This window comes from Sus scrofa, chromosome 3, assembly GCF_000003025.6.
Source record: "Sus scrofa isolate TJ Tabasco breed Duroc chromosome 3, Sscrofa11.1, whole genome shotgun sequence".
Lineage (NCBI taxonomy): Eukaryota > Metazoa > Chordata > Mammalia > Artiodactyla > Suidae > Sus > Sus scrofa.
This window is the reverse complement of record NC_010445.4, coordinates 17,809,334-17,828,563: the sequence shown is the minus strand read 5'-3', so window position 1 is coordinate 17,828,563 and position 19,230 is coordinate 17,809,334. Positions and strand designations below refer to the sequence as shown.

The 19,230-nt window shown below is 55.5% G+C and overlaps 2 protein-coding genes and 2 long non-coding RNA genes across 6 annotated transcripts in view; 3 read left to right on the top strand and 1 right to left on the bottom strand.

Moving 5' to 3' along the window:
* The window catches only part of ITGAL (integrin subunit alpha L), a 40,273-nt gene extending 29,494 nt beyond the window's left edge, over nt 1–10,779 (top strand). For 2 of the 3 annotated variants that reach the window (XM_005652999.3, XM_021085919.1), the window contains 9 exons: nt 407–486; nt 581–667; nt 1,788–1,863; nt 4,964–5,077; nt 5,324–5,380; nt 5,475–5,576; nt 6,400–6,495; nt 7,607–7,717; nt 9,195–10,779. In XM_005652999.3, the coding sequence (XP_005653056.2) occupies nt 407–486; nt 581–667; nt 1,788–1,863; nt 4,964–5,077; nt 5,324–5,380; nt 5,475–5,576; nt 6,400–6,495; nt 7,607–7,717; nt 9,195–9,380 (909 nt within the window). In that variant the 3' untranslated portion in view covers nt 9,381–10,779. 3 annotated transcript variants of the gene reach the window in all.
* LOC110259907 lies at nt 11,194–12,742 on the top strand. The gene is made up of 3 exons (XR_002342368.1): nt 11,194–11,465; nt 11,616–11,665; nt 12,403–12,742. It is a non-coding gene; the product is annotated as an uncharacterized LOC110259907 (long non-coding RNA).
* Nucleotides 14,173–17,230, bottom strand: ZNF768 (zinc finger protein 768). The gene is made up of 2 exons (XM_005653012.3): nt 16,596–17,230; nt 14,173–16,309 (listed from the first exon to the last, which is right to left on the bottom strand). The coding sequence occupies exons 1-2, from the start codon at nt 16,681–16,683 to the stop codon at nt 14,712–14,714; spliced, it is 1,686 nt and encodes a 561-aa protein (XP_005653069.1). The 5' UTR covers nt 16,684–17,230; the 3' UTR covers nt 14,173–14,711.
* LOC102158302 lies at nt 17,579–18,712 on the top strand. The gene is made up of 2 exons (XR_002342367.1): nt 17,579–18,226; nt 18,528–18,712. It is a non-coding gene; the product is annotated as an uncharacterized LOC102158302 (long non-coding RNA).

The following is a 19,230-nucleotide window of genomic DNA, read 5'->3' as shown; positions in this document are numbered from 1 at the left end:
CAGGGCTCATCCCACCCCTTGCCCCAAGGGAATGGGTGCAAAGGCGTCATGTTTTAAAGCCTGGACTCTGGGAGTTCCCTGGTGGCCTAGCAAGCAGTTAAGGATCCAGGGTTGTCACTGCTGGTGTGGTCTGATCCCTGGCCTGGGAACTTCCACATGCTGTGGGTATGGCCAAAAAAAATAAAAATAAACACAGCCTGGACTTTGGAATGAGACAAACCCAGGGTGGGATCATTCATTCTTCCACGTGGAACGCCTGTAGCCTCATCTGCCCAATGGAGATGAAACACCCAGCCCAGAGCTTGAGATAAGCCATCCGTGTGACTCTGGCATTGGTACAGGGGTGGTGAAGGGCTAAGATGGCTGGAGGCCCCTTCCTCCTTCATTCTCCTCTTCTCCTCGCCAGGTTGATATCCAGGTGATGTTTGATACGCTATCCAACAGCTCCTGGGAGGACCTTGTCGAGCTGAAGGCTGATGTGCGCTGGTGAGCAGGCCGCCACCCACATCCCCACCCTGGCCTCAGACACCGGCCAAGCCTGTCTGGTCTCCTAACTGCCCTCTCTCTTGTCCCCATGCAGCAACAACGAGGACACAGGCCACCTGATTGACAACTGGGCTGCCACCAGCATCCCGGTCCTGTACCCCCTCAACATCCTCACCAAGGAGTGAGTCCTGAGCTGCCGTCCCCTGCCCGGCTCCGCCTCAGCCTCCCAGACTCCAGCGCCCCAGGCTTCCTCCCTCAAAGCCCCTCCCACTCCTAGAGCCCCAGGGCTGATGGGAACTGACTCCAGCCACAGAGTTCCCGGCCGGTGTGGCTCAGCAGAAACCCAACCGGTGTCTTGGATCGCTGGCCTGGCTCCGTGGGTTCAGGATCCGGAGCTGTGGTGTGGGTCACAGAGGCGGCTTGGATCTGGCGTGGCTGTGGCTGTGGTGTAGGCCGGCAGCTGCCTCTCCAATTCGACCCCCAGCCTGGGAACCTCCGTGGGCCGTGGATGTGGCCCTAAAAAGAAAAGGAAAAAAAACTAACAAAGGCCAAACACAATGAGATTGTCTGAGATGTGATACGAAATCAGAGCCAGGAAAGGTGATGTGGGTTGGAGGAGAGACGGAAGAGACTGTGGAGAAAAAGGGCTTGCGCTGGGGTCTGCAGGAGCACGGGGGTTCAGATAAGGGCCAGGAAGGAAGGCAGCCCTTCTCCTCAGAGACTAACACAGGGAAGGCACAGACCCAGGCAAACCGGCGGGGCTGATGGGGAGCAGGGAGTGCGCAGGCTCAGGAAGTGGCAGGTATGTGCCCGGAGCAGTGGGCAGGCTGCCTGGGAAACGGGCAGGTCTGGACACGGGGGCTTTGGACTTGACGCTTGTGGGCATCGGGGAGCCGTTGCCGGATTCGGAGGTGGGGGTGTGTGGCAGGATCAGAGGGCGACATTAGGAAGGTCATTAGAAGGATGGGGTGAGAGAGCTAGCCAGGGGCTGGAGCAGTTATCTCGGAGACGAGCAGGGGACTCAGAATACAGGAGAGGGAGGACCAGGTGGGGAGGACACAGGACACAGCTCCAGAGGCCACCCACCTGTGTCCCAGTCCTGGTCCCCACTGCAGGCTTTGGGCAACACTGACCACTTCCTTGTGCCTTTGTTTCCAAAGGGAAGCCGCAGAGCCGTGAAGGGATGTCATGACGTCATGCCTTTGTGTCCCTAGCACAGGGGCGTCCCCTGGCCCAGGGCCCCTCAGGTGGCGAGGTTGCTGTGTTTTCCAGCTTTTATGGCCGCTCCTTTCTCTCCACAGCCAGGAAAACTCCACGCTCTATATCAGTTTCACCCCCAAAGGTCCCAAGACCCACCATGTCAAGCACAGCTACCAGGTATGCACCTCAGTGGGAAAGAGTCCTTAGAGGTCCCACGTTCAGCCTCATCCTAGGGACCAAGGGTGCAGAGACCAGCGCCACCCAGCCCTGTCCTCAGCGAGCCCAGCCTTCCTCCCCTTTCCCCGGAGACGCACACTCCCCGACTCCTTTCCACTCCTGGATAAATGATTTCTAGGATCACAGAATCTGAGAGCCAGAAGGGCTCTGAGGGAGACCCTAGTTTTTCTGGGGGCAGCAGGGTGTGTTTTGATGAGAAAATGCACGTGTATTATTTTGACTCACTTATTTATTTTTCCATTTTTTTCAGGGCCGCACCTGCAGCACGAGGAAGTTCCCAGGCTAAGGGTCGAATCGATGGCGCAGCTGCCGGTCTATACCACAGCCGCAGCACCGCCAGATCTGAGCCGTGTCTGTGACCTACACAGCTGCCCGCCACTGCCTGGCCTGCCCCGCGGCCACTCTTGCTAAAGACCCTCATGGTCTCCACCTGAACAAAACGCAACACGGCTCAGGGCATTGCTGATCCGTCCCTCTTTCCTGACGCTGTCCCATTGCTCAGGCCCTTTTTGCCTCCGGGTCACCTGTAATAATCGAGGTTTACTGTGAGCTAAGCAGGCATGAAAATCCAGTAAGAGCCGGACAGCTGGGCCCCTGGCTTGCCTGCTCCCCTGGCTGGTTAGGAACGTAGGCTTCAGCACTGATTTCTTTTGGAAACTCCGCCATTTATTTATTTATGTATTTATTAATTTTGCTTTTTTTTAAGACTGCATCTGAGGCATATGGAGGGTCCCAGGCTGGTTAGGAACGTAGGCTTCAGCCCTGAGATCTATTTGAAACTCTGCCATTTCTTTCTTTCTTTCTTTCTTTCGTTCTTTTGCCTTTTTTTAGGACCACACCAGAGGCATATGGAGGTTCCCAGGCCAGGGGTCCAATCGGAGCTACAGCTGCCGGCCTACACCACAGCCATGGCCACGCCAGATCTGAGCTGCCTCTGTGACCTACACCACAGCTCACAGCAACGCTGGATCCTTAACCCACTGAGCGAGGCCAGGGATCGAACCTGCATCCTCATGGATCCTAGCTGGGTTCATTAGCTGCTGAGCCACAATGGGAAGTCCGAAGCTCTGCCATTTAAAGCTGTGTGACCTTAGGCAGCTTATTTAACCTCTCTGAGCCTCGGTTTTTCAGTCTGTAGAACAAGAAAGATAATGGCACCTACCTTATGGGGTTGTTATGAGACATAAATGAGAAAATGCACTTTAAGAGCTTAGCATGCTCCTGACATGGAAGATATCTGTCAACATGGGCCGTTTTTAGCATTATTACTCTCTTCATCTAAGGAAGGTGGTAGAGCAGGGTGGGTCCAGTCTCTGGAGTCACAGCCAAGGTAAAAATACCAGCTCTAGGGCGTTCCCATTGTGGCTCAGCAGGTTAAGAACCCGACTAGTATCCATGAGGATGTGGCTTCAATCCCTGGCCTCCCTCAATGGGTTAAGGATCCAGCGTTGCCACAAGCTGCGGCATAGGTCGCAGATGCAGCTTGGATCTGGCGTTGCTGGGGCTGTGGTGTAGGCCGGCAGCTGCAGCTCTGATTCGATCCCTAGCCTGGGAACTTCCATACTCTTCAGGTGTGGCCCTGAAAAGGAAAGGAAGGAAGGAGCGAGCCAGTTCTAGTACTTGCAACTCCAGACAGATTAGCAAATCGCCTTGAGCCTCAGTTCTGTCGTCTGTAAACTGGGATGATCATACACGGGAACATGAAAGAAGCAAATGAGATCACGTAACGAGACCTAGACAAGCCCTCGCACACTAAGTGTTCAGCCGGTGGAGACCACTCGCACATACACGTGCTAACCCCCTGTCCTCGATTTTGGCATCATCACCGCCCCCCTCCTAGCAAACGAATGGCTCTGGGCTCCCTCTGTGTTTCCAGTAGGTGTGTGTCTCGCTTCTCAGTGTCAGTCAGTGTCCTCCTTCCAAATGACAATGTGGATTTGGAATTATGTCCCTCTTGCTCTTCCAATGCACCTGTTCCTGCAGCTGGTCCCTCATCTCCCCTGGGATATCTTCTTAGCATCCTTTTTGGGGGGGGGTGTCTTTTAATGGCTTTCTTGAGATAGAATTCATGTGCTATACAACTTACCCATTTAAAGTGTACAACTTACCCATTTAAAGTGTACATTCCCGTTGTGGTTCAGCAGATTAAGAACTTAACAGTGGAGTTCCCATCGTGGCTCAGTGGTTAAAGAACCTGACTAGCATCCATGAGGACGCAGGTTTGATCCCTGACCTCACTCAGTGGGTTAAGGATCCAGTGTCACCGAGAGCTGTGGTGTAGGTCGAAGACGAGGCTTGTATCTCAATTTGCTCTGGCTGTGGCGTACGTAGGCTGGCAGCTACAGCTCTGATTCAACCCCTAGCCTGGGAACCTCTATATGCCATGGGTGCGGCCCTTTAAAAAAAAAAAAAAAAACCCGAGTAGTATCCATGAGGAAGCGGATTCAATCCCTGGCCTTGTTCAGTGGGTTGAGGATCCGTTGCCGCAAGCTGTAACAGGTCACAGATGTAGCTCGGATCCCGAGTTGCTGTGGCTGTGGTGTAGGCCAGCCCCTGCGGCTCAATTCGACTCCCAGCCGGGAAACTTCCATATGCCGCGGGTGTGGCTCTTAAAAGAAAAGAATAAATAGAATGTACAATTCACTGGATGTAAGTACATTCACAAAATTGCACGAGCATCACCGTAAACTAACTTTAGAACATTTTCATTATTCCAAAATGAAACCCTTGGAGTTCCCGTCGTGTCTCCGTGGTTGACAGATCCGACTAGGAACCATGAGGTTGCGGGTTCGGTCCCTGGCCTTCCTCAGTGGGTTGAGGATCCGGCGTTGCTGTGAGCTGTGGTGTAGGTCGCAGATGCAGCTTGGATCCCGCGTTGCTGTGGCTCTGGCGTAGGCCCATGGCTACAGCTCCGATTCGACCCCTAGCCTGGGAACCTCCATATGCCGCAGGAAGTGGCCCTAGAAAAGGCAAAAAGACAAAAAGAAACCCTGTACCTATTTGCAGTCAGGGCTCTGCAGCCCCTTGTCCTCTGTGCCAGGTGAAGATCCAGCCTTCTGTCTATGACCACAACATGCCTGCCCTGGAGGCCTTGGTTGGGGTACCACAGCCCCACCCCAAGGGGCCCATCACACACAAGTGGAGCGTGCAGATGGTGAGTGCTGCCCAGACTGGGGAGGGACGCCGGGGTCTGCTGGGGAGGGGGAGTAGGTTGGTGGGGGGAGGGGCAGACATATGGGGAAGGGAGTGATGACGGTTGAACCCACCAAGGGCCGGTGGGGGAGAACTGGGCTGCAAGGTGGTATCTGGGGAGTGGAGAGGAACGCCAGGTCTGGGCTCAAGGGGCCCGCATCCTCTCTCAGCTCTGCACTAACTGAGGACCCCGCCCCACCCTTCCCAGGAGCCTCCTGTCACCTGCCACCAGGAGGAGGTGGAGAGTCTGCCCAGTGTGGCTGAGGTACAGCACTGGGAACTCAGGAACGGGGGCGGGGCTGGCACAGGGCTGGTGGGAGGAGGCCTCCCTGACCCCCTGCTTTCCTTCTTCCCGCCAGCCGCTGTGTCAGCTTGGAGCCCAGTTCCGCTGCCCAGTTGTCTTCAAGCAGGAGATCCTCGTCCAAGTGATCGGGACAGTGGAGCTGGTGGGGGACATCGAGGTAGCACCTGCCGCAGGCAACAGAAGCCACGTGGTTGGGGGGGGGTGAGAGGATAGGGGGGTGGGCTTCCGCCACAGATAACCTCTCTGCAGGTTTTGTTTGTTTGTCTTTTGTCTTTTTTAGGGCCACACCCGCGGCATATGGAGGTTCCCAGGCTAGGGGTCCAATCGGAGCTGTAGCCTCAGGCCTGTGCCACAGTCACAGCAACACCAGATCTGAACCGCCTCTGTGACCTACACCACAGCTCATGGCAACACTGGATCCTCAACCCACTGAGCGAGGCCAGGGATCAAACCTGCGTCCTCATGGATGCTAGTCAGATTTGTTTCTGCTGAGCCACAATGGGAATGCCTTTGTGTTCCATCTTGATGAAATATCCAGGACTGTTCTCATGGGCCTATGGATGGTTCTTATATGTTCTTTTTTTTTCTTCTTCTTCTTCTTTTTCATTTTTGGCTGCCTGAAGGCCTATGAAGTTCCCGGGCCAGGGCTCAGATCCAAGCTGCAGCCATGAGCTAAGCCGCAGCTCCAGCAACGCAGGATCCTTAACCCCCTGCCTCAGGCCAAAGATCAAACCTGCGTCCCAGCACTCGCAAGACGATGCTGATCCCCTTGCACCACAGCGGGAACTCCTCTTAGCTGTTCTTTATAGGAAGAATATCCCTCCATCAATGGGAGCAGCACAGTAGAACGCTCCCGGAGAGAACTGAGCAGAGATATCGCACCCACCCCGACTCTTGGTCCCCAGCCTCTCCCTCTTCTGCTGAGCTGGGGCAGCTTTGTTCCCTCTGTCCCTCTGATGCCTCCGCCACTCCTCCCACAGGCCTCCTCCGTGTTCAGCCTCTGCAGCTCCCTCGCCATCTCCTTCAACAGCAGCAAGCACTTCCACCTCTATGGCAGCAACGCCTCCCTCGCCCAGGTATCTCTCTATCGCCTCAGAAGACCCGGGAACAGAGGGCAGCAGAGGGATGAGAGGAAGCCCAGGGCAGAGCTAGGGCAGCCAGAGCTGGGAGTGTAAGAAGCCCTGTAGCGGAAGGTTTGGACTCAGTTGGGTAAGAGTCGGCAGCCTTTGCACAGGCTTCCTTAGAAGCCATGAGCTCCTCATGGCTTGTGGGCAAGCCAACCACAAGGTTAGCTGTCAGAGATGTCAGGTAAGGATCAGATTGAAGGCAGAGTTCCTGTCGTGGCGCAGCGGCAACAAATCTGACTAGGATCCATGAGGTTGTGGGTTCGATCCCTGGCCTTGCTCAGTGGGTGAAGGATCCGGCGTTGCCGTGAACTGTGGTGTAGGTCACAGACATGGCTCCGATCCTTCTTTGCTGTGGCTGTGATGTTGGCTGGCAGCTGCAGCTCCGATTAGACCCCTAGCCTGGGAACCTCCATGTGCCGCAGGTGCAGCCCTAAAAAGCCAAAAAAAAAAAAAAAAAAAAAAGTCAAATTGAAGGCAACTCAGCCACAGAAGCAGTAGCACTCACAGAAGCAGTAGCACTCACAGCAGGACCCAGAGTTGAGGGCTTGGGCCAGGCAGGTTTAAGAGCAGAAAGCTCAGGAGTTCCCCTGTGGGACAGAAGGTTAAGGACCCGGCATTGTCATCTGCAGTGGTTTAGGTCACTGCTGTGGCACAGGTTCCATCCCTCCCCTGGGGAACTTTCATGTGCTGCAGGTGCCACCAAATAAATACATAAATAAGAACAGGAGGCTCAGAGCAGGAGAAGGGAAGCGGCAGCTAAAATGGTCAGCAGCAACCAGATTCTGGAAAGCTTTGCGTGCTGAGCCAGGGCTCTGGCCTTTTATCTTGCAGCTTAGGGAAGCCATTTAAGGGTTAAAGGGGGGCTGAGGTGCATGTTTGCCAGCTCATTCCAGTGGCTGTGGTGGGAGGTGTGCTGGAGAGAGGGGGTCTGGGACCAGAGCCCTGCGTTGTGTCACAATCCCGGACGGGAAGCTCTAAGACCCAGGGAGGCCGGATGCACAAGAAATGTTGGGGGTGGGAAAGCCCTCTTCCCTGCACTCCCCGCCTCTCCTCTGCTCAGGTCAACATGAAGGTGGACATTATATACGAGAAGGACATGCTCTATCTCTACGTGCTGAGCAGCATCGGGGGGCTGTTGCTGCTGCTGCTGATTTTCTTAGTTCTGTACAAGGTAGGAGCTTCGGGGAGGAACGGACACACCTGGCCAGGCTGGGGAAAGCGGAATTGGTGGGCGTCGGGGAGCAGAAGCCAAAAGGGGCCGCAGCCTACCCCTCCCTCTACAGATCGGGCTACGGGGTCCAAAGAGCAAGCAAGGGAGTTCCCACTGTTACAAACCTGACTAGGATCCATGAGGGTGCGGGTTCGATCCCTGGCCTCGCTCAGTGGGTTAAGGATCCAGTGTTGCCACCGTCTGCAGCATGGGTCAAAGGTGCGGTTCAGATCTCACATTGCCATGGCTGTGGCGTCGGCTGGCAGGTGCAGCTCCGATTCGCCTCCTAGCCCAGGAACTTCCACATGCCACAGGCGTGGCCTTGAAAAGAAAGGAAAAGCCAGTGCATGCGTAGAAAATGAAAATGGAAAATACCATATATGCTCCTTGGGAGCTTGTATTTCTCCCTGGACATGATATCTTAATGTCTTTCTTCTGAGTACAGTCAAATTTACCTCTTGCTTTCTTCTTCTTTTTTTTTTTTAGGACTGGACCTGCGGCACATGGAAATTCCCAGGCTAGGGGTCAAATTGGAGCTACAGCTGCCAGCCTACACCACAGCCACAGCAACGCCGGATCCTTAACCCACTGAGCGAAAGCAGGGATTGAACCTGCATCCCCTGGTTACAAGTCAGGTTCACTACCACTGAGCCAACGGGGAATTCCTGTGTCATATATTAGATTCCACGTGTAAGTGACATCATATGGTCTTTGTCTTTCTCTTTCTGACTTACTTCCCGTAGTATGAGAATCTCTAGTTCCATCATGTTTACCTCTTGATTTTTTTTTTTTCCGTCTTTTTGCCTTTTCCAGGGCCTCTCCCAGGGCCTCCCCCGCAGCATATGGAGGTTCCCAGGCTAGGGGTCCAATCGGAGCTGCAGCCGCTGGCCTACCCCACAGCCACAGCAACACAGGATCCTTAACCCACCGAGCAAGGCCAGGGATCGAACCCGCAACCTCATGGTTCCTAGTTGGATTCCACTGCACCACGAAGGGAACTCCAAATGTACAGCCTTTTAACATATTGCCAGGAAGGAGGTGTGGCAGTTATCCTCACCCTAGCCCTAGAGCAGATGCCATCTGTCTGTGGCATATGTGACTTATCCCCATGAATGATGCTTTCCTGTTTTGCCAGGGCTGACTGGTCCAAAGTGCTCTGTGGACTCTTTGGGGGGTTTTTTTGTATTGTTTTGTTTTGTTTTAGGGCCGCCCCTGTAGCAGATGGAAGTTGCCGGCCTACATCACAGCCATAGCAATGCCAGATCCGAGCCGCATCAGTGACTGGCACCACAGCTGGCAGCAACCCTGGATCCTTAACCCACTGAGCAAGGGCAAGGATCAAACATTCATCAACATGAACACCAATTGGGTTCTTCACTGCTGAGCCACAGTGGGAACTCCTGGACTCTTCGTTGACTCAAGTCTTGCCCCCCTGCAGGTTGGCTTCTTTAAACGGAACCTGAAGGAGCAGATGGAAGCGACTGAAGAGGCTTCAAATGACACCCCGGAAGAAGACTCTGGGAGGCCAGCATCTGGGGAAGACGCCAGGGATCCGGGCTGCCTGGAGCCTCTCCACAACGACAACACCCAGGACGCAGTGGGAGCGACTGAAGCCCAGGCCTGACTGCAGAGGGCCCAGGACTGGACTCAGCCTGCCTCTACCTGAATTTCACTGTGTGTCCTCGGGCAAGGACACACAGTGCCACTTCCTAGGCCTCAGTTTCCCTGCTTGAACATGCACCCATTACTGCCTGCCTCCTTTGCAGGCTCGTGGCGAGGATCCACCGAGGGATGGGCCAGGAAGGCCACAGAGATGAAGCCTTGTAATGATCCAATGGTCCCGGCTTCCACCGGCACCTCTCAGTTTTCGCCCCTGGAAGAGAACACTTGATCTAATTTTGGATAAACTGTAACCTCAGACCCAGCGACACTCTGGGCCCTCATACCCCCCTGCCCTTGGATGTCCCAGAGGCCTCAGACTCCCGGAGTCTTGCCCTGCATTCTCTCCTGCCTGGAATCCAGTCAGCTTTCAGTTCTGCCCGAGAGCAGATCTCATCCATGTCACTACATTGCTCCTGCAAGCCCCTTGCCCTCTGGCTAGCAACCAGATTTCCTAATACACCTCACCAAATCTGCACAATCGGGTCCCCGTTTCCTTCCTAGTGCTCCTTGAGCCATCCCACCTGCCTCTCTCTCTCTCTCTCTCTCCCCCCCCCTCTCTCTTTGATCCCCACCTGTGGCATGTGGAAGTTCCTGGGCCAGGGATCAAACCCACACCGCAGCCGTGACAATGCCTGACCCTTAACCGCCTGTGCCACCAGGGAACTCCCCACCTCCCCTTCTAAGCTCATCACACCCGCCTTCCTCACTTGCGTGCAGCTCCTTCCTGGCTCACTGCCTTCACCCACCCTGCTTTCTCTGCCTGGAACATTCCTCCTGCCTCCTTTTCCCAGCTGACTCTCTCTCAGCCTTCAGATCTCAGCTCACACACAACTTCTGCAGGGCAGCACCCCCAGCCCCGACTCAGTTGGGTTCCCAGATTCGATGCACCTGCACTAGCCTGTACTTGTCTGCATAGCACCGATGGTACTGTTCATTGTTCAATGATTTACTTAATATCCATCTCTGAACTTAAGCAGAGAACTCCACGGCGGAAGTGGGGGAGGGGTCATCCCCGTCTCATTCACCTCGGGACCCCTCTCAATAGCACAGAGCCGGACACAGGAGGTGCTTGACTCAGTTTCACTGAATTAGGGTGCTGGAGGGAAGATAGAGGAAAAAATTGGGGTGGGACCCTGGCCACCCCATCTGTCAAGGTGCCTGCCGCCTCAGCCCCCACGGGAACTTCATCCCATCCCACTGTGGCCCCCACTGTGAGACTGTGAGCTCAGGGATGGGGATTGTGCCCATTCACCTGGTCCCCACATATATGTACATATGTACCACATCGATTCCATTGTGTGATGTTTGTTGCCAGCGCAGCATTCCAGCCTGGCTCAATTAAATGAACTTTTGCTTCTCAATCCTTCCACTGAGTGGGACCAAAACAGTCAACTCATTTGCAAAAAGAAAAATTAAAAGTATAGTTGATTGGAGTTCCTAGACCCTGAACCCCTGCCCCAACCTTTAGAGCAGACAGCAGGAACTAGTCATTGCTGCCCTCTGGTGGTCAGTAGGGCACTAGGGCTATTTTGAATAACTCCAAGGCCAGTTCCTGCCCAACACTGGGAGATGAGAATATTTGGTCCCCCAAACAGTGATTTTTTTTTTTTTTTTTTTTTGGTCTTTTTAGGATCACACCTGCAGCATATGGAAGTCCTCAGGTTAGGGAGCAAATGGGAGCTGTAGCTGCCAACCTGCACTGCAGCCACAGCAAAACCAGATCTGAACCACATCTGCAACGTTCACCATAGCTCACAGCAATGCTGGATCCTTAACCCACTGAGCGAGGCCAGGGATTGAACCCATGTCCTCATGGATACTAGTCGGATTCATTTCCACTGAGCCAAGAAGGGAACTCCTCAGGCAGTGACTTTAATGGCTCCCTTCTGCCTACAGCAGACGAAGTGAACATTCTCTGACCTGGCACGTAAGGCCCAGAACAGTCTGTCAAGACCTGCTGGCCTCTCCAACTTCATCAACCCCTTTCTGGACCAGCCCCCAAGGAACCATGGGGCAAGTTCCAAAGCAAGACATCAGGAAGGAAGAAGTGAGGCCCGTTTGCTCACAGGGGGGAAAAAATATTTTGACAGCAGGAGCATCACAGAACTGCTAAAAGTGCATGAAAAGATTTCAAAACCTGGGAAGCCTTAGGTTCTATTTATTCAAGCAGGACGTCTTTCTTTCTTTTTCTTTTTAGGACAAAAGCACTTAGAACAGAGTCTGGCATATGATTAGTGATCAGTCAAGGTAAGCTAATTTTTTTTTTTTTCTTTTTAGGGCCGCACCCACAGCATATGGAGGTTCCCAGGCTAGGGGTAGAATTGGAGCTACAGCTGCCAGCCACAGGCACAGCAACCCAGGATCCAAGCTGCATCTGTGACCTCCACCACAGCTCACGGCAACACCGGATCCTTAACCCACTGAGTGAGGCCAGGGATGGAACCCGCATCCTCATGGATACTAGTTGGGTTCTTAACCCCCTGAGCCACAACGGGAATTCTCGTGCAGAATTTCTTAAGCCCTTTGTGTAGGTCCTGCGCTGAGTCTGTGGACATGGTGGTGAACACAAAAGACAAGTCACTGCCCTCAGGAAGATTCACTCCAGTGGGAAAACAGAGTGAAAAATAGAAATGTGGTTCCAGCTAGGAGTTCCCATTGTGGCCCAGCAGTAAAGAACCTGACCAGTATCCATGAGAATGGCGTTTGATCCCTGGCCTCGCTCAGTGAGTTAAGAATCTGGCGTTGCCGTGGGCTGTGGTATAGGCAGTAAGACATGGCTCGGATCCCGAGTTGCTGTGGCTCTGGTGTAGGCCGGCAGCTATAGCTCCAATTCGACCCCTAGCCTGGGAACTTCTATATGCCATGGGTGAAGCTCTAAAAAAAGCAGCCAGAAAAAGAGAGAAATGTGTTTCCAGGGGGAGATAGGGCCCCGAAAAATGCGGGATAAGAGTTTAGAGGGTGATGGAGAGAATCCTTTTACGCAGGTGGTCACGAAAGTCTCTTCAAGGAGGCGATAATCTGTGACATGAGGAAAAAGTGAGTATTTTCATCACAGTTAGCAGCAAAACACAGATCTGGGAGGCTTGCTTCAGAAACAGACCTGTCTCCCTGTCCTTCTCCACCTCTGTGCCTTCATACGTGCTGGTCCCCTGGCAGCCTGAACACTTCCACCTGTTTTCCAGCCTTTAAAATCTTTCTACTTCAGGAGTTTCCATCGCGGCTCAGCGGTAATGAACCCAACTAGTATCCATGAGGACACAGATTCCACCCCTGACCTTACTCAGTGGGTTAAGGATCCGGCATTGCCGTGAGCTCTGGGTAGGTCACAGACGTGGCTTGGATCCCACGTGGTTGTGGCTGTGGCTGTAGCTCTGAATCGGCCAGCAGCTGTAGCTCTGAATCGACCCCTAGCCTGGGAACCTCCATATGCCGCAGGGGCAACCCTAAAAACACAAAAATGAACAAACATACCCATGGGCAGATTTCACTTGAAAAAAAAATGCTCAACATCCAAAATACTTTAAACTTTGAAAACCAGTAAGATCAGGACTGAACTAAATGCTCTCTAGAGCCCCTTTCCAGAGTCTGTAGATCATGGGAGGCTGGATTGAAATGTGCTTACAGAGGTTATTTGTTCTTGACAAGTTATAAGGCCTGAGGATGGGCGTGCGTCCAAGGGTGATGTCAGGATCCCGAAGCCCGAGAGGCCTTCTGGAGTCACGACTCCCCACGCGCCTGTGTGGCAGAGCCGCTGGGGGCAGGTGGGACCAGGCAGATGTGGTCTGAATGTCTCCTTCACAGGGTCCTGTCGGGTCCTTAGCAGGTGTCCATCTTAGATGTGCCCCGCCGATGGCTGATTCCCTGACGTGTGGCCTGTCCTCCTCAGCTAAGGTGACCACGGGCCACACCCCGGAATCCCTCAGATTCACTGATGGCACCAACTCCCCATCCTTTCCTGAGAAGCCAAGTATTAGGAGGGCTGAGGATCAGATGGGAAAGCAAAGTAAGATAAAAGTGGGCTAGGAAGGCGTTCCCATGGTGGCTCAGTGGTAACGAACCCAACTAGTATCCATGGCCCTGATTGGTGAGTTTGGTGTTGCCGTGTGCTGTGGTGTAACAAAGTGCTCCTAAAAAGGCAGTGGAGCTGTGGCAAATCGGGCCCAGCCTGGTGGGAGGGTTTAAAGGCTGAGGTTGTCCAATCTTCATAATGGGCACAGTATATACTCTCCACGGGTGGGGTCGGAACTGCAGACAATCCCTGTAATTCTGGTCAGAGAGTGCACAGAGGGGTGGTGCTGGGAGCCAGGGAGAGAGTCCCTCCATGTTGGGGAATAGGGATTTCCACAAAGTTGAAGGTTTTCTCACACCTCCCTGGACCCCCTCTGTGTTTGTGCAGCATTCAAAGCGTAGGACCTGAACTTGAGCAGATATGGGCAAGTCATGGCTCTGGAGTCTCAGACTGTAAGATTCCAGTGAAACACTGAATAGAAAAGCACTTCCCAGGGAGCTCCCTGGTGGTCTAGGGGTAAGGATTCAGCACGGACACTGCTGCAGCCAGAGCTTCAAAACCTGATCTGGCAACCTAGATCCCACGTCCAGCTGATTCTGGCAGCGGCCAAAAAAATAATAAACAATAAAAAAAAAAAAAAAGCACTTCCCAGACCAGGCCTTATGGCTTCACTGCTGTAGTTAGTGACCTAGAGTCTCCCACTGCCCAGAGCACTATCCACACACACACATTAGAAAGACAAATGTCTCTTAACACATAAAGGTTTTTATTGAACTCAAATTCAGGGGCTCCAAAGCCTGAGGAAGACGGGAGAGGCTGGGGTCTGCACTCAGAAGCCAGGCCCTGCTTTGGGGTCCCACCCCCCGCCCCACCGACCCTCACCTCTTCCTGACTCCGAGGGGGTCTCAGTAGCTACCAATCTAAGCTACCAACTCTAATTAAGTACCCCTCCCCCCCTCCCCCCACCCCCATCTAGCACTGTGCCAAGCCGGGCGTCCAGCAAGGGGCATGCTGCTGCTGAGGCCAGCTCTCTGCTGACCTCTTTCTGGATCCCTCCCGGAGCCTCTGGCTGCCAGCTTGGCCTCCCTCCAACCCCTCTTCATAGCCCATTTCCCATAAGTCTCCAGGGCATGTCACTTCCTCCACCCTGGCCCCCTCTCCTCCTCGAATCCTCAACTCCTTTCGCCTCCAGCGTTTCCACCCACTCTTCCTCCCAAGGTTTCTCTCGCTCCCCGTGCCCTTCTCTTCCGCCCACCACCTCCCCACGCCCCGCGGGGCCCCAGGTCAGCGCCGGCCGGCCGCGTGGGTCCGCTGGTGGCGGATGAGGTCGGAGCTCTGAGAGAAGGCCTTTCCACAGTCATCGCACTTGTACGGCCGCTCCCCGCTGTGGACCCGGTGATGCTGCAGCAGCGTGGAGGAGCGGCAGAAGCCCTTGCCGCACACGGCGCACCGGTAGGGCCGCTCGCCCGTGTGGGAGCGCTGGTGCTGAATCAGCGTGGAGGAGCGATTGAAGGTCTTGCCGCAGTCGGGGCAGCTGTAGGTGCGGCCCGGCAGGTGGGTGCGGGCGTGGATGGCCAGCACCGAGCTCTGGCCGAAGCGCTTGCCGCACTCGGGGCACTTGAAGGGCTTCTCGCGGGCATGGCTGCGGGCGTGGGGGATAAGTGCTGAGCGCTGGGAGAAGCTCTTGCCACAGATGCCACAGCTGAAGGGCCTCTGCCCGGTGTGCACCCTCTGGTGACTACGCAGGGATGAGTTCTGACTGTAGCACTTGCCACACTCGGGGCAGCTGTAGGGCCGCTCGTGGCTGTGGGTGCGCTGGTGCCGCAGGAGGTAGGAGCTGTCGCCGAAGGCCTTGCCGCAGTGCGGGCACTTGTAGGGCTTCTGACCAGAGTGGGTGCGCTGGTGGCGAAGCAGGTAAGAGCTGTCAGCGAAGGCCTTGCCGCAACGGGGACACTTGTAGGGCCGCTCGCCCGTGTGGGTGCGCTGGTGTTTGATGAGGTCAGAGCTCTGGGAGAAGGCCTTGCTGCAGACCTCGCATTTATAGGGCTTCTCGCCCGTGTGGATGCGCTGGTGCTGGATCAGGGTGGAGCCCCGCCCGAAGCTCTTCCCGCAGATGCCGCAGATGTTAGGCCGCGGGCCCTGCCCACCCCTGGCCCGGCCACCCCGTCGGCCGGGACCACGAAGGGTCCCCGTCAGGCCCAGGGGATTCTGGAGCATCTCAAACTGGGGTGGAGCCAGCAGGGCCCCTGTGGGCATCTCAAAAGGGGGCCCTAGCGGCAAGCCCCCGGTGGGCTGCTCCTCAAAGCCCTGGGTGAAGGAGTCCAAGGGGTGGACTCCCAAGGGGATGCTCAAGGGATTCTTTTCCTCAGAATTCAGAAGCATGTCTGCGCCTTCCTGGAACTTGGAACTCTGCGCTTCAAATTCAGGGCTTTGGGTTTTGAACTCTGGATTCTGGGGTTCATACCCCGGGCTCTGGGATTCATATCTGGAGCTTTGAGATTCATATCCAGGGCTCCCAGGTTCATACCCAGGGCTCTTGGGTTCATACCCAGGGCTCCGGGGTTCATATCCAGGGCTCTTGGGTTCATACCCAGGGCTCTTGGGTTCGTACCCAGGGCTTTGGGATTCAAAGTCGGGGCTCTGAGAATCTGATTCAGGGCTTCTGGGCGCAAATTCAGGGCTTGGGGGCACAAACCCAGGGCTTCGGGACTCAAAACCTGGGCTTTCAGGCTCAAACCTGGGGCTTTGGGGTTCAAACTCTGGGCTTTGTGACCCAAACCCAGGGCTCTGGGGTTCAAGCCCAAAGGGTATCTCTTCGACCTCATAGTCCCCAGTGCCTTCTTGCTGAGAAATTTCCTCTTCCTCATTCTCACTCATGTTGCCTGCAGGATCAGAAAATTACAGAAAACCCAGATTGTGTGGGGCATGGAAGGTCTCTGGGTCCCACCACTAGTTGCCACAAGCCTTTTTCTCCTCCTCAAGCAGGGTCGCTGGCCCTCGAGCAAGTGCTGAAATTCCCACCACCCCCTCAGCAAATCCAGGACACCAGGTCCCCGCCCCCCGCCTCCTCCAGGTCCCAGGTGTCCAAGCCCCCGGCTCTTTTCCCCTCCCTGCAGCCCCCTCTCCCGCTCCCAGGCACGCTCCTCGGAGGGGCGCTCCCTCCCTCACCTTTGAGGGACCCTTCGGGGCTCCCCATTTCGTCACGACTTTGCACATCCTGGGGCTCGAGGCCCCATGGCGACGCCTCCCGTTCCATCCCCGCCGGCTCCCAGTGCGGCGGTGGCGGCGGCGATGGCGGACGATCCTGCGACCCGGGTCTGAGTGCCCTGAGACCCAGGCCCTCGCCGCCCGCCCGCTCAGCGCCGCCCAGGGGACCTGGCTGCCCAGCGTCGGCCCCAGAGGCCGGACGTCTTGACCCTGGGCCTCTCCGGCCGGCCGGGCCCCTCCCCTACCCGCGGCCCCGCCCCCACCCACAAGGACTCGGCTTGCCCTGGGGTCTCCTCAGGCCCTCGTGCGTTGTGGCCTCGGAGGTGAGGGGCTTCGCGACTCGCCTTGCCGCCCCGGGATACCGCTCCCCGCCCGAGACCCCGCCGTCTGGCCCCCCAGCCCGGGCAGGGCTGCGGCTGGCCGACCCCCTCCCCTCCGCACAGGAAGTGTCCGTCCGCGGCCAGTTTCCCCCGCTGGCTAGCGCCGCGGCCTCTCTAGGAGCGGCTGGAGGTGGAAACTCGTTGGCATTAACCCTGGGCTGGATGGCCCGGGCGTCGAGGTAGGGGAGGACGGGGCGCCCTGCAGGCGCCAGGAAAGGCTGGGGCAGTTTGTGTGCCTATGTGCTAGGTCTCCGTCCGCCTGAGGGCCTATCTGTCCGTATTCCGGGCCCTGCGTCCCTCAGTGCCTGTGGCCAAGGGCGAGGCAACTAGCGAGACCAAGGTCAGCGAGAAGGAGCGACGCTTCCCGGCGCCAGCGGGGGCGGCGTCTAGCTCCCCTCCCCTCCCCGGCCTTGGGGTCAGCTCTGGCCGCGCCTCGGGAAACTGGATAGACGCCCCCCAACTTAGGCTCATCGAGTCTCCCGAGTCTGGGAACCCCTCCTCGAACTGTACACCCCCACCCCATGCGCGCCCTCCCCGACTCCTCCCGGCCCCCTACTCTCTCTGCTCCTCCTAATCGCCACCCTTCCCCCCTCGGTGAGGGCTAGGACCGTTGCCAAGGAAACAACCCCGCCTCCGTTTCCAGAGACACCGCCCCTACCTCTCAGCGAGCTCCGCGATTGGCCGGTGGAGCTCGTGCTCTCACCATCCCGCCCCCTCCCACTACACCAACTGCTAGGAGTTAATGGTCGCCAGGGAACGCGAGGCAGTTTTCTTATTGGTTGCGGGGTGCGCAGGCCGGTTCCACCTCCCCGGTGCTCCAGAAATGCCTGCGGGAGGAGTAGGAGGGAGGTCCCTGGCGTCTCCCTTCTAGACCGGCCTGTGCTTTCAGATCTTTTCCCGCCCCCGTTTACGCCTCATTAAGTTTTATCTTTCCGAAGACCGAAAGCCGAGGGATCTGAGGACAGACACCCTTCCTCCCCGGCCTCTGCCCACACTCTGCTTCCTAGCACCTTCCTTCTCCCCACAGGTTCCAGGTGCTGATGGGGCCCATCGGAGGGATACTGCCAAAGAGAGAAGGCTGCTTCCTTTTCTGTTACCCTGCCTCTCCCCTCCACCTTCCCTGAGTTTAACGCCATATCTGGAGTCTTAATCTCTGGTTCCTGGCTTTTCTCACAGAGAGGCAAGGATCTTTGGGAATCCCTTCAGGTGAAGGTAATAGAGTTCAGGAAGGGAAGTGGACCAAGAGAGAATCATGTGGCCTTTAAGACAGCCTTTAAGACTTTGCAGGCCTGTCCGACTTGCATAGAGGCTTGTAGAGGAAGAGAACCTGAGAAGCACTGCCGTAGGTGCAGTTTTGAATCAAGGAAAAAAATGACCCTGGAAAGAGAACTTAAGAGGATCCAACCCTTGCTACTGAAATTAGTTGGCAGTGTTCCTGACAATGAATGAGCCAGATTCTTCCTATGGGGATGATGCAAGAACTATAGAGTGTGTTTTCTCGTTGCCTTCCCAGACAAAGGAAGGGAAGAAACTGGTTAGGAGGAAACATGGCGTCTTCTATTCTTCTAAAAAGAGATGAGAACAAGAATTTGGAGAATCCCAAGTGGTGAAACGCTGGAGAGAAGCCATCTCAGTAAAGGCTTACAATCACAGACAGGTGTCTTCCTACAAATAAAGTGAGTACTTCTCTGCCCTCCAGAACAGCTTATAGCTCCATGCCTTTCTCCCATCCCAATGTCTGTCTTTGCAGAGAATGACCCACAGAGCCCAGCGCTAGAGAGCCTACATGGGCAGAACACCCTACAGGTACCCTGAGTATGGGCAAAGCTGGACCTGATCACCTCCTGGTCATTCCCAAAGCACAGATGAGAGACAAGCCTTTTGCTTTGCTGCTGCTTCTTTTTTTTCCTTTGGCTTTTTAGGGCCACACCTGCAGCATATGGAAGTTCCCTGGCTAGGGGTCGAATCGGAGCTACAGCTGCTGGCCTACTCCACAGCCCCAGCAACACAGTATCCAAACTGTGTCTGCAACCTACACCACTGTTCATGGCAACGCCAGATCCTTAACCCACTGAGCGAGGCCAGGGATCGAACCCACATCCTCATGGATACAAGTCATTACCCCTGAGCCACAAAAGAAACTTCCAAATAAGTCTTTGTCATGAGGCACTTCTCTCTGACCTCCAACCTGCTTACCCGCCAGGAAATGCACACAG